The sequence below is a fragment of the Rhipicephalus sanguineus genome, chromosome 1 (assembly GCF_013339695.2).
Source record: "Rhipicephalus sanguineus isolate Rsan-2018 chromosome 1, BIME_Rsan_1.4, whole genome shotgun sequence".
NCBI classification, from domain to species: domain Eukaryota; kingdom Metazoa; phylum Arthropoda; class Arachnida; order Ixodida; family Ixodidae; genus Rhipicephalus; species Rhipicephalus sanguineus.
The window spans coordinates 225,421,064-225,435,915 of NC_051176.1; the positions used below are offsets into that span (position 1 = coordinate 225,421,064).

At 43.3% G+C, this 14,852-nt stretch overlaps 1 protein-coding gene across 1 annotated transcript in view; it reads left to right on the plus strand.

The window, feature by feature from the left end:
- The window catches only part of LOC119373380 (1-acylglycerol-3-phosphate O-acyltransferase ABHD5), a 37,746-nt gene extending 28,272 nt beyond the window's left edge, over nucleotides 1-9,474 (plus strand). Inside the window, exons 7-8 of the mRNA XM_037643407.2 lie at nucleotides 2,156-2,225; nucleotides 2,901-9,474. Of these exons, the coding sequence (XP_037499335.1) occupies nucleotides 2,156-2,225; nucleotides 2,901-3,077 (247 nt within the window). The 3' untranslated portion in view covers nucleotides 3,078-9,474. The remainder of the gene's footprint in view (nucleotides 1-2,155; nucleotides 2,226-2,900) is intronic.
- Nucleotides 9,475-14,852: the final 5,378 nt, after the last annotated feature.

Sequence of the window (14,852 nt, forward strand, 5' to 3'; positions counted from 1 at the left end):
TTTAGATGCAGCACTCTATAAGCTATGATCCACATCTGCTTTCAAGTTTCCACTAAGTTCACCTGTAAGATGGGTTAAATATATTGGTTCCCAGCTGAGCAGAACGATGCACAGCATGCAGATTCAGGGTGCTGTGCAAATGGGGGTGCCAGTCATGGATGTCAGCAGGATTTTGTCTTTGGGGGTGCAAACCCGCGTTGCATCGCGGCTGGGGGAGGGGGAGAGCACTGGTGTAGCTTGGGTGGGGGCGAGTACTGGTGTGGCTTGAGGGAGGCAAGTGCCCCTTTTGCACCCCCCTGCCGACTCCCATGGTGCCAGTTATAAGTATAAAACCTTCTAATGCTCTCTCGCCATTAGTACTACAGTATGCCATGCCACCAGGAAAAAGAAACATGCTTGCCATTGGACCAAAGAATAGACAGCTGCAACTGGGGCTTTCGCATCAACTGATAGGTGTGGGCAGAATCAACACAAAAGCAATTGCACATTCTTTGAAATTGTCATGCAGAAGGTGGTGTAGCAGCTTAGAAAGAAAGAGCGAGCAAAAATGAAAAGGGTCTGGTGGGTCTTCTATTCATTACTGCATCCAGTATGTAATAGTGAAAGTGGTACCTGCTGTTGACTTGAGATGATTATTTCCATGGCAATCCCTCTTTGTTGATGCAGAATATTGCCTGCTTTATTTTACGTAGGCAATGCAGAATAAATGAAGACTGGAGCTGAGATGGGGCCTCACACAGAGAAAACTTTTAGCTCCTTGTTTAGTGTATGCTACCTGCATAAAACAGACGCGCTCTCTCACAGAGCCTAGAGTGGTGCCGCAGGTGCAGATGACCCCCAGTAGAAATGGTGGCGCTACCCTTCCTGTCGTTTGTAGTGCACAAGCTGGCCACACCTGAAAAAGGCCCATTGTTGGCTGGTCATCCATAGAACCGAGTATTGCTTCAGCAGCTGATCATATGGTGATAAAAGAAAGGCGCACATGGCAAGGATCAAGTGAGCCACCGAGATCAAAGCAAACCAAAAAAATAAAATAAATGAATGCATTGTGCAATCCCGTACTGCGTAACCATGTGATCAGCCATGCCCAGTGTCATCGGGTCGTTCATACACATGATAAAACGGACGTTGCATGGGTGCCCGATGCTCGTATCTGCGCATCTTTGCACATCCGTGGGTTCAGCTTTTTATGCTCGTTTTAATGTGCGTCTTTTAGAGAAACGATGTAGAAAAGTGTCCAGTTTGTGCCTGATGGCAGTGCAGTTGTCCCGCTTGAGGACACACTCAACAGCCTAGGCAGGTCTGTAAGGTCAACTTGTTGGCTAGTTGGCCGCGCTGTTTCCCGTTTCATCAGGTCTGTAAGTTACATCCTGCTCCATAGGGACCTATAGCGAGGTCATTGCACTGGGAGCAGTGGCCACCACTCAAAATTGTGAACATTTGGCATCATTGCTACCGCTACAGCTGTCTGCGGCACCATGTTTGGGCTGTGAATATTAAGCAGGGGGGAAAAATGATAGCAATCTAATGACAAAATGTAAGGATTCAATCGTTCTGTAAGTGCGAGCATTACGTGGGTAAATATGAAACATTAGATGGTCAAATAATCAAGCGGGTGCAAAAGATGGTTGTCCACTGTAAACAATTTCTTCTTTGGCTTGGTTTGGATATGAGCCATGTCATGGTTATGTGACTTGCTCACAGAAATTGCCAATGTAATATGTATTTCCAAATTTGTTTTGAATACTTTGAAAACTTTAAATACTGATATTTGTGCTGAAGTAAATATTCGATGGTTGGCCTCTGAAAATGCATGCTGAATGACAGTGTGGTTCATGGCAGGTAGGGACATGTCATGTGCACTGCAGGGCATTTTTAATGTTCTTGTTCAAATTAGCTGACGTTGCTGAAGAGTAACATGCTGCAGCTTTTAACAAAGTGACCAAAGAAGCCTCGGGAACTGAAAACCGAGATTGCCACGTGTATTGGGACAGTAGTCATTTAGTTAAGAGACTTGGAAATTGGCCAGCAGCCAAAGCCATCTGCCATGAAAGCTAGTCTCATGCACTGGGAAATAGCATTACAAATATAATGTTTATTTTTATTTCATTTACATTTTGACGTACTACACACTTTTTCTATGTTGTTCCTTTAGATCTTGGGTTGACAAACAGCCTGGTATTCGTGTTCAGCGACTCCGACCAGAGAGTGAAGTGGATGTTGAGGCAAGTATCATGCATACAAGTTTTTTTATCATGGTTTCTTGTAGACATGTTTTAAAAATTCTGCTAGTTACAGATGTATGTGTGACCTAATTATTTGTTCTGTGCTATGCTGTACATCTTGGTTTTGTCTATATACAAATGAATGCAAATTGTAGGCTAAGTGATCGTTATCTGCTCTAATTCGCATTCAACAGGATCTGGACAGCCTTTTCAAAGGTGGCTGATATGTTTCTCTCTAAGAGATATGATGAAGGTAAAAAACACTGTTGGTCCGTGCCACTTCATGCGACATATCATGTGATGCTTTCAATGGAAACATATTTATAGGTTCCTTCATATCAAGATAATGCACCATTGATATAGATAGAGTGTAGCTAACGGTTTTGTATTTTCCATATTTATATTTTTACAATTTTGTATTTACATATTTATATACAATAATTTGTTGCATCTGTGTTCATTCGGAGGGCTCTGGAAATTTCGACCATCTGGTGTTCTTTAACGAGCTCTTGCATCTCACAGTACACAAGCCTATAGCATTTTGTCTCCATCGAAATGCGACCGGCGCGACCGGTATCGAACCTGCGACCTTTGGGTCGGCAGCCAAGCACCGTAGCAACTGTACCACCGGACTGTTCTGACCTTTGTATTTGCATTTTTTTTTTGCACTTTCAGATTATTGATGGTGCTGGCCACCACATTTTTGCTGACAAGCCTGAGCAATTCAATGAGATTGTGTCAAAGATCTGTCGGGGAGCGGATGCAGCTGAGAAGACAAATCGCGCCTTGGCAGAGGAGAAGGAAAGAGAAGAGCTGGAGCAAAGGGAAATGATACATCGGCTTGCACTCTGAAGGGCTTGCCATTATGCTTCATTGCAGTTTAGAACAAACAGCACCTTCATTGGCCTGTTTAAAATTACTGTCATTGGCATTCATTTGAGTGAGGCATTTTTTTTACCTGATGCAGCAGATTTTGGTTGCACGTTGCTGCATGCTAGTGCTAGCAAACCTTGAGTTGTGCCACCACCTCAGTATATATACATATGTATAATTTTCTCTTTGTATGTTCCTTGTGCAATAATTGCTCACAATGCACTTTGCACTGTTAGAAATTCAAGAATGGTCAAAAGATAGGCATTATTATAATTGCGGGTGGTAAACAGTCATGCATGAAAGCCAGTTTGCACTCAATCGGCAATTTTTTTTATCATACGACAGTTTGAAAGTCACCGCTTGGTCTATATTGAAGTTTGAACTGTACAGTTCCGATTGTGAAGCATGGAGAATGGCTATGTTTGATGTGTAGATAGTGTATTTTTTGGAACTGCCTTTACGGCCACGTGTGTTGCATGTGTGTTTTGACCCTTTTGTCAAACTTGCTTATGTATTTCAAGCACTTCCTCCTTTGTGTCACTGTTGTGCACTTGTGTGTCTTACCTTTCGTTGTGCACCAAGTCGCTATTGAGAGTGTTCTGCTGTGAGGTTAATCTGTGATTATGAATCTATGGTTGATCTGGAGATCTCACCCGACTCTTTGAGGAATGGACCCAAAGTCTAAAGTTCCCTGTTGGGAACAGAATGCTAGACTACACTGAAAGGTGCCATGACAACACACTTATAACCAGTGCAGGTTATGCTGGATCTGCTTTTCTGTGATTAAAGAAATGTCGAGACAGTTTCACACATAACTGCTCTTGTTGATAAAGGTGGGCCCCGCAGTGTCGGGAAATGTAGCCAGAATTCAGAAGAAGCAAAGTGATGTTTATTCAGTATGCTGGAGCAATTCAAGGTGACCTGATAAGTGACCTGATACTAACTTGAATTTCTGCCCTTAGCCTTTGTGCAATCATTGTGGGAAGATGCAGACTGGTGGGAAGTAATCACAAAACCTAAGCTGACTAAGTGGTATGCTAACAAATACACTAGAAATTTGATTTTATGGTGTGCAGCAGAAATGCCTGCTCCAGATCAACCATTCTGTTATGTTACTGTATGTTGCGCTTTTATGAGGATAAGATTTGCATTCCTTAAGGCTGACAAAGCCTATTAGAGCTTGAGTATTCTACCACGTAAGGTCATTCGTCTGCTGAGGTTGAGTAAGATGTAAATATTTTGTCATATATTGTTCTTAATTCTAACACAGTTGACCCCTGTAACAGAGGTTGTAGTGATTGAATTAGGTTTATTGAAATTGATTGCTTAGAGTAGAAAACTGTTATTTTTGCATGTAAACAGTGACTAGCCCTATTGGTTCTTTCTGTAGCTATTCTTATGAAGCACTGAACTTTTGTGGTAGCTTTAAAATGTCAAAACGAGGTTTATTTCATTAGTGGTCTTAAATACTATTGATCTATACTACACGTAATGGGTTATCTAAGTTGTGCACTTAACATTTTTTGCTATGGATGGCTGAGTATTATGAACAATTTTTTTTTCTTTAGAGTTTGTTGTTACTGGTTTTGAGATTTTATTGTTCTGGCTGAGAGGGCTGGTCTCTGTTTGTGTGAATTCTCGAAGCTCCATGATTATATTTTGCTAGAAGGACATGCTCTGTTTTTCAGAAAAGGTGTTCTATGCAACTGATGTGAGCCATATTTATTTCACGTTAGCACACTTCTCAGCCAAATGTTTTTGAGGTGTTTGAGACTTCAGCTTAGTTCTCTTTCTCCCAAGTGAACGCTAACCACTTGCAAATAACTAAACATGTCATGACACATCTATAAAGATTCATTTTCAAGTGCCGCTATGGTATATTTTGTCTTTGTAAAGATTGTGCATGATATTACTAACCCTAATGGGTCAGAAACTCCCAACTTTACAGGCAGGTTACAGCATAGAAAATGTTGCTGTGATATCATGTTCAGTGAAGTTAGGTAAGATACTGTAACCTTGTGCCTGGAGAAATGTATTTCTGCTATACAGAGAGGACATGTCTGCTGCGGTGTCCAAATTATTTTACGGCTGATTTTTCTATGTCCGGTCTTGCCAGAATATCGTGAATGGGCTGTAGTGATTTCTCTCTGCACTGTCATGAATGGGTTTGTGAAATGCAGTTGAACAAATTTATAAGCTAGAATCTGCGGATTAAGATATTTTCGTCATTAAGTAGGAACAACCCTTTTGGCACTGTGCCTACCATTGTGTGTGCTGATATCTCTTTAGAAATGCAAACATTAAAGGGCGAGTAAATGGGCCTAGATTTTTTTTTTACACCTTCCAAACAAACTCGCTCATGTGTACAGAAGCCCACAGTGATCCCATTTAGCAAATTTCACAGTGCTGCGCAGAAGCTCTATTTCAAAAAACAATTCCTGCACTGCTCTCGGCACCTTATCAGTCCTCTTTTCCTGCTGAGTTACGTAATGTTTTCCATGGGCAACGCGACGTAGCACTGAGCTTGTCGATTGGTCGTTCACATTACAAAACTGCGCTTTGGCCATGCAGGGATGCGGTTTTGGCTGTGCAGTTGTCACACACATCGCACATTTGCTGACCTCATCAATGCCTTACACTGTGCTGCACCATCTGTGAGGAACTGACATGAGCAACACGTGAAAGAAGTCTTACTTGATCATTGGCTGTGCGGTGATGACATAAATAGCTGAGGTAGTCTTGCGTGCCGAAGTGGACATAGTCACGAGAACGAGCTATGCCTGCCCCTTTTCGTGGCAGATACAACTAGGGCGGCCGAGTGAGAAACCAAAACCAGCCGAAACGGGTTGTTGTGTACCCTGTAACTTCCTTATTACAGCACTTATTCGTGAAATTCTTGCGGCAGCATGCTCACATCATACAAATGTGCAGTTATCTCTTCATTGCAAATTTTGGACCGGGTTGATGTTTACTGGCCCTTTAAGAAAAATGACTTGTGAAGTATGTTGAGACCTGTGATTAAGACCATAAGATTTATGATTACACTTATGCTGCAGTGTTGATTAATGTTATGAAGTACTGGAACAGTGCTAGGATTGTTTTGCTATCTGCTGGTGGATGTTTTTCAGGACAAAATTGTGTTGGAGTTCAAGTTATGTAGCCACTTTAAGGTTTCCATATTGGTAGTTATATTATATATGCAGTACATTTTGTGATACGTTTGATGTAACTTGTTTCAAAGGTGGTATGTGAGCTTGGATAAGAAATTTCTTAATTTTGTTTTGCTGTAATGGGGAAAATGACTTGGCAGTTAAACCCTTTAAACAACCCGTTAAACAAAAGCAAGTGCTCTAAAGTTGTGATGATAAAAATATAACAGTAGGTGCATCAATACTGGCAATGACTGTTTTTAAATAACTGTTAGTGATGTTTTTGTAGTGATGTACTACTTTCTAACATCATCTTGTGCTATATGTTGGTACCATTGAGAGCTTTTTTTCAGACATTACTCAGCAAAATTGACCCACTGAAGTGGTACCACTGAAGGAAGACTACAAGACTAAGTAAGCAGGTTGTGCAAGATTTGGGCATTATATATGGTTAGTCGTGCTAGTGCTGAAGATGGCATTATACACATACTGATAACTTGCTTTTTACTGTATATTTTTCAGCCTTGCTTTCAATCCGTTACGTTTTGTTACAATGAAATATTTGTAACCCTGTAAACTTTTATAAGTAATGCATAGACATTTTTCAGTTCCATCGGAAAGTATTTTCTACTTGTTTTGATACATAGCGCCTTGCTGTAGTATAAAATATATCCGAGTAGTGAGATCTTATGAACTTTGCTTTTTTGTTGCTGAAATTTTAATTCTTGAATGTACAGGTTTCCTTATAAGTGATTGTTCAATTTTAAATTGGAACTCATTTGTGTTGCACATGCTCTGCTTATAGAGCAATAATTTTTTTGTTGGCAGTACACTCTGCACTTTTTAGTGCTGAAATCATGCAAGGAATATGCTTTATTTTAAATTTCAGACTGCGATTCGCAAAGCACCAACCGAATTTGTGTGCGAATGCTGCAGTTAAAAAAAAATACACAAGAAGAAAAGTTGCATTGCTCTAGCCTTTCTAAAATGGCACGGGGGAAAAAGCTACAACATTGGAGAGAAGCTGTGTTGTGGCTTTCGTGCGCTGTACTGGCTACAACTCTACAGACCATATTGCACCATAAAAATTTCCATGGTTCCAAGAGCTGACAATTCAACAGGGCAGAATATGCCTCATTTACTAAAACTCTAGTTGCCTCCTTTCTTTCTTTTGAATTGCTTGATGTATTCCCAAGTCAGTAAGCATCCTTGCTTTTTTTCTTTTTACTGCTACTGTTTATTATCCTACGATTCTAAAAGGTGTTCTATATCATGTGCAAAGTCATCACAAGAGAACATTCCCATTCAAGTAATCCTTGATATCGTGGTTATACTTTTAATTAAGGGAGTCCAGACACTTGCACACATAAAAAAAGGCTAAAAGCATGATGCAAACGTTGCACTTGATACTCGAGAGAAAAAAAATTGCCTAATAAAACACAGTAAGCCATTGTTCTGTCAAGCATATGTGCTTTGTAAGATGCAGACTAACTAGTTGGGGGCATTTGAAAATGGTCCTCACTTCTCTAAAAAATTGCAGTTGGCATTCATGCCTGGCTTTTATGTGCATGCATGCCTTTGTTTTTTGTGATATATATGCTTTATTATTTCTCTGATGAAGTCTATTATTTATGTTTCAATGCCATTGTCATTTCACCGCTGTTAGTGCAGTACGCTTTGGTGTGCTAGTGGTTATTGTCATTCACAGGCCTTTTGTGCCAAAAATATTCTTAAGCTTTACACTACATTCACTGTTTGCAAATAAGCTGCATATAATAAATAAATTTAGACAGTTAAACATTTTATTTCTTCTTGTTGCAAGAGCTTCTGTGGAACAAGAAACAGTGATTGGGCAGAGGCCAAAGCCTCCTCCGCCATCATTCTCAATGGGTGTAAATATAAATCTTATTTCTCTCTCTCTTGAGCTGTCTTATGAAATGGGGTGGACACTCTTCCTGGTAATGTAGCATGTGCACACATAAACGTTCACTTTTCAGTTGAGGCTTATAGATGTCGCTCTGCTTTCTTTTTTTTTTCACGTAATTGTGAATGTCAAGCAGTACGCTACTCCACAAGGATCACTTTTTAGCTTTTATAAAAACATTTTGACATAAAATTCCTTTCAAGACTGGAAGTCTGCTGCAAGTTCTCAGCAATGTACAGTACATGTCTACAATGTGCAGTATTCACATGACGAAGCCACTGAAATTTGTTTCGAATTTGTTTTCTGGTTAGTTTGGCATATGTCTTGACATACATTGACACCAATCTAGATAAATTAAATCAGTGTCGACATTTTTACAGTAAAACGTGTAGGATTCCAGCCCTATTGTTCAGACATTAAAATGTGTGAACGTGTTAGCAGTAATCTGTTCTGTCTGTTATGCTTTAGCAATGTTCCAATTTTTATGATTATATAGGAATCAAGTGGTACCAAACTAAATAGTTGTGTGTATGTACCTCAAATAGAAATGAAATGTACCTTGAGCTAAATATAGTGTTGTGTCATTGTGGTGCTGTACCGAATCATCACAAATGTTCGGAAGGGACCTGACTTCCTCTTGCCATTGTTCGTTGAAGTGGCAATTGCCTTTTTTAAGGTTTATAATTATGGTATTGATATTAAATACTGCATAGCATACCAGAGGGCACCATAACATATTTCTCAAACCTCTGTTTATAAAAGCTTTAAGAAAGCTTAAAAAAGGAATTAAGGTGTTTTTATTGACTATTCAATTAGCTCAAAAGCATTAGTATAATAATAGGTAGGTTAGTTAATTACTCAAAACTATTCTACAAGGAAAAAGTAAGAGTGATACATGCCCTGCAGGACTGGGACCACGAATTGTTTGCTATATTTACAAGGGAGATGTACTGTGCAATGAATGGTATGCTGTAGATATTGTTGTCAGTTGTACAACTTGCAGTAAGAACACTGTTTGTATGTATGTAATGTATTTGTTTTTGGTGTTAAATTTATTATTGTTATGCATATCTTGTCAAAAACTGCACAACAGTTGAGTGATTACTGAAACCCCCACACTTCACTAGGAAGGAGTTTTCATTTTCAGCTGTGGTTGTCAAGAGTTCCTGGGCATTATGCTTTTATGTGGCATTATTTCTGCTGTAGTAGATTGCCTATTCTTGCTCTGTATTTTAATAAAAATGTTATCATGAGTATGCTTATTGTGTTATAGGTCACAAATAAAAACTCTTGTGCTTCAGAAGCCCACATCGCGTTCACATTACCAGCAGACATTTTTACAAGTGATGTTAAAGAATGGTTCAAATACACATTTGCATCGTGTCGCTGTTTTTTTAACGCGATTGCGTTAAAGAGCTTGTTTCGCAGAAATTCCGGTGTCATTGGTTGCGAGTTAAAAATGATGTTCTTCGCGAGTGAAAATTCGAAATTGATGCAAATAAAGAAATCGTAAAAATCTTCGGTTTGAGTGGGAATCAAACCCAGGACTTCTGCGAGGCAAGCAGGTGTTCTACCATGGAGCCATGCCAGTGCTTGAAACCGTTTCGGAAAAATGAAAACCCTATACAAATGTTATGCAATGCAAGGAGTCTCATGTAATATTGCGTGGCAGAAGCGTAGAATCGCACCAGGCGTCAAAACGTGAATTGCTGAACGAGTGGTCGGTTTAAAGGCCCACCGATCGCAAAGCGCATGGGCATAATCATTATCAGCAACCAAGTGTGCATCTGCGTGTGTTGCCTTACGGACGCGTAGTGGGTACTTCGCTAATTCGCAAAAGGAAGAATTTTGGCATAGTGGGCCCTTCGCATCTGTACCTGCAGTTGGCATTCTAGGATCGTTTGAAACGGCCAATGTTACGTGCACAGATGCTCCTTTTCTTGCGGCACGGTGTCAGCCGAGAAGCGGAGCCAGGCTAGCGACTGAGAAGGCGATGGGAACGGGGCCCGATTACGCTATCGCCTTCTACTCTTGAAGGCGAAGCTCAAGCGTCCAAGTCTTCTTTAATTACTAATAGCAATCCTGGGGGAAAGAAGGTTCTGGCGAAACCATGGTAGTCAGAAATAAAGCCACTTGTGAAGATGCACGAAAAAATGTTAAGGAACAAAAAAGTAACATTAAGTGCAGATTTTCCAGGGACTTGGTTGTTGTCGTGACTGATAACAGAAAATCTGCCTATAACGAGTCAACAGAGTTTTATGTCTGTGGATGAAAGATCTTCGCAGTGCATACAATGGTTAGCCAAGCTGCATGCAGCAGTTTTCATGGCCGTATGGTCTGTGAAGGTCTGTCCCTGGCAGTTAAAGGGGTCATGAAGCACCCCTTGGGCTTGTTGAAAAAACACATCCTGCGGAAAGCTGACACGGCTATGAACTGCTCTGCCAAATACTACAGTCGTGCGCGCCGCGTAAAGGCCACAAGCGGAGCGCGAAGTTGCCGTTTCCCCAGGCGCCCTCTTTTCAAACAGAGGTCGGTTCTCACTCTCGTCGGTGGGCGGGGCGTCTGGCAGTTTACGTCGCAAGAGACATAGCATGCTTATTGGCCGATAGCCGACGTAAATCGAGAGCGGCGTTCGGATCAGATGCGCTTCTTGCCGCGGGGTGCCGCCACTTGCCGGCGCCGCACTCCTCAGTACACGGTAGCCGCACTCGCGCGAGCGAATCACAGCGGGAGAGCGATCGCGTTTCATGACGCGCGCTGACGTAACTTCTTTCCCCCATGCCATCCCTCCCTGTCTAGCTTCCAGTGCGCTCGTCGGCACGAGAAAAGAGAGAAAGCGCTCGGAGCGTGCGCCGAACCCCCGTAACTCCGCTGATTCTTGACGGATTCGAGAAATTTTTGCGGCAATCAATTCAGGAGGCAGTAAACTCCGATACTGAGGTCATTACATCATTACTTGGAAAAGTGGTTCATGACCCCTTTAATGGTCGAGGAGCCATAGTTGACGGGCCATATGATGTCCTGCAGTCGAGGGCCACTTAATGTAACCAAATGGACAAGTGGAACTGCCTCTAAGGCAAATTAAATTTTGCTTGTACTGAGCATTGACCGCCGCTGTCGGGAATTAAAGCACAGCCTTGCATACAGCATCGTTGCGCCATAGCCGACGAATAATCAGTTGTGTGGCGCCGTTGGTGTAATGTGACACCAACGGGCATGTCTCGCAAATATCTCGTATATGCACAGGTCGGCAAAAAATGTGGAGCTCACTCGGACTCACTTATGCAATATATCAGGCCCGTAACTAGGGGGGGGTTGAGGGGGTTCTGACCCCCCCCCCCGAAATTTTTTTGATGCTTTAACTTTTCGGGTGATACTAAAATATTTACACGCCTTCACAGCGACCCCCAGCTGCCAAAGTTACACTGCAACTTTCCTGGCATTGCTTCCCTCTTCTTCCTTTCTTCAAACCTACCAGAACACCTCAGCGCTCCCTCCCCCGCACGCGCACCTGCCCTATTTGTACAGCTTTGCACTTCGCCCTCGCGTTCCTTCGAGTCTTTTCTTTTTCGTCGTTCACCCCGTAGCAGCTCCTTTATTGATTCCAGATGCTTTCCTTGTGCATTGCCGCTGGAGAAGTTATCCGTCTGTGCGGACCGCACGTGTCGGCTTTGGGTTTCTACGAAAAGCGCGTCTCCTTCTGTGAAAGTAAACAGTTCGACAGCAACGGCAACACCAACACGACGTGCGCAAATTTGCCAGGGAACGAAACCCCTAAGCGGAAAAACTCAGCGGCGCATTCCGAGGACGCAGGCTGCAGGGTAAACTTTTCTCAAACTGTAGTCTTCGCCACCGAAACGAATCATCGAAGATGACATCTACTGAAAGACTGGCATATCCGAGCAACTTCGAACAACCTTAACCACACGCAAGGAAATCTACCTCTTCTACAAAGCACACAAAGCGAGGATACAGCCGGCACACAATCCGGCACCAGCGGTCAACTTTCACAGGAGAGAAAAAACGCCGCCAAGCTGGGCTGCGCGCGGGAGTACAGAGGCTGACGTCACAGCCTACAAAGTGCATTTTTGGGGGGTCACGGCTATTTAATTAGCGCAGCCCAGAGAGAATTATGCAGGCGCCCAGGGAGCCGTCTGTGAAAAGGTGACTTTTTCACAGGAACGGAGCAACACCTGCTTTCTGGACTGTACCACGGGAGTGCAAATGTCTCGGCAGTGCATTCTTGGGGGGTTCACGTATATTAAGGGGAGTATGGAGTGCCCATGGAGTCTTCTGTGAAAAGGTCTTTAAGTAGCGTTAATCCAGTTTGCTGCAGCGGGAGTACAATAATGGTCCTGCATGCACACCAGCTGTAGCGGCGTTCAGAAAACACATGCGCCACGCGGGAGCCGGCGCGTTCATCACACTTCTACATTCTAGCCACTGTAAAGTGGATAAGAGAGGAAGAAAACATCGCCCGCCGTTCACGCCAGGCAGTCGAAGCAGTCGCAAACGTCTTTTTGGAGCCACTGGCCACTTCTGTGTGCGTGCACAGGATTGCGGCAGCAAAATGAAAAGACACTCTGCAACAACGAAGCAAAGGAGTCTTGCTTCTTACTTCAAGAAAGTTCGAACCGATGAAGCGGACGGAGAAGAACCGCCTCCTTCGAAGGATAAAACTTCGCCCTCCTCAGCACTGGTGGAAAGCCAAGCGCGTCGGAACTTCTGTAGCGACTCAGGAGAATGCACCGGTTTATGTGAATCACCTGAGAACGAGCACAAGCAGGACACCCATGCGCCGCCGGAAAATGATGGTGGCCGCAGTGCAACTCCAAGTGACCTTTGTTCTACAGTCAACGCTGGGCAAAGTGACGCCTTTACCACTGGGCAATGCCCAAGGAAGGTGAGTGGCATGGCACCTACACATTCTGGTTCGCCTCCCCTCTGTGCGACGAGTGCGAATATTTTGGACTTGGGACTGTTTGTCTCGAAAAGCAATAATGTAAATGATCCAGAGACGACGGAGAAGCTGCTGCTCAATCCGTGGACCCCTCCGGCTAACTATGATTATCCAGCCACAGGGAAAAGGAATCTGAAGTTCCAACCTCACTGGGTAGATCGTTACCCATGGCTTGTTTATTCAGAGAAGCTTCAAGGAGCATTATGCAAATATTGCGTAGTCTTCGCAAGCGAGTGTGCAGGAAAAGGGGAGCACCAGCGCTTGGGCTGTTTTGTAACTAAGGAGTTCACCAATTACAAGAAAGCCATGGACGCCTTTAAGAGCCACGCATCCAGCAGTTATCACGCCATGTCAACAACGCTATCGGAGAACTTTTTAGCAGTCCGGTCCCGCTCACAGCATGACATCTTAACACAACTTGACCACGGTCTTAAAAAGCAGGCGGAAGAAAACCGCAAGAACTTGCTGCCAATAATAGAAACAATCCTTTTCTGTGGCAGGCAAGAAGTACCGCTTCGCGGCACAGACGACTCTGGTCCGATAAATATGTCTGAAGTGCTGCCATTGAAAAATGATGGAAATTTCCGCGCACTGCTTAGGATGAGAGCAAAATGTGGAGATGCCGCCTTGAGAGCTCACATGGAAACATCTCCGGCGAATGCGCTGTACACGAGCCCAAAAATTCAAAATGAGTTGATCACCCTCTGTGGTAAAATCATACAAAGAAAGATAGTTGAAAACGTCAACTCAGGTTCGTGTTTTTCAGTTCTAGCTGACGAGGCCACTGATATATCTCGCACCGCCCACATTTCCCTATGTGTAAGGTACGTTGGACACGACACGTCGGGAGTGCCCATACTTAAAGAAGATTTTGTAGATTTCGTTCCCGTGTACGATCTCACTGGCAAGGCGCTGGCGAGCACAATCCTGAACAGCCTTAGAGGTCATGGCTTTGACCTGAACCTACTTTGCGGGCAAGGATACGACGGCGCGGCATCAATGAGCGGCCACCTTAACGGTGTTCAAGCCTTCATTCGTCAAACAGCGCCCAAAGCGTTGTACGTGCATTGTAGCGCCCACTCGTTGAACCTTGCTCTGCTTCACGCATGCAAACTCCCCAGCATCCGCAACTGTTTGGGAACTGTATCCTCAACCTGTACGTTTGTGAGAGCTTCGCCACAGAGGACGAACCAACTGCGAGACAAAGTAGAAGATTTAACACAAGAAAAAAGAAAATCAGTTCTCTCCTTTTGCCAAACAAGGTGGGTAGAGAGTCACGATGCACTTCAGCGTTTCCTTGAACTGTACGTGCCTATTGTACAATTCCTCGAATATTTGGAAGAAGAGGCCGCGTCATCTGATACTTCATCAAAAGCTTCTCAACTGCTCAATGCCATTACGAAGCCCGAGTTTGTCGTTTCGCTTCAGATCTGTAGCGACCTCTTCTCTTTGACACTGCCACTTTGCAAGTTTCTTCAAAAAATTGACTGTGACTTGGCTCAAGCGTGCGATCACGTAAAGAATGTTATAGACGTTCTTTCCACAAAAAGGGCTAGTGCGGAAACGGAATTTAATAAGATTTTTCTGAAGTCGCTCTCTTTGCTGAAGATCACAAATGTTGAGATGGCCCTACCACGCATCACTGGAAGGCAGATGCAAAGAAGCAACGTACCTTCTGCTACTCCCGAAGAGTACTACCGGAGGAATGTGTATTTGCCTTT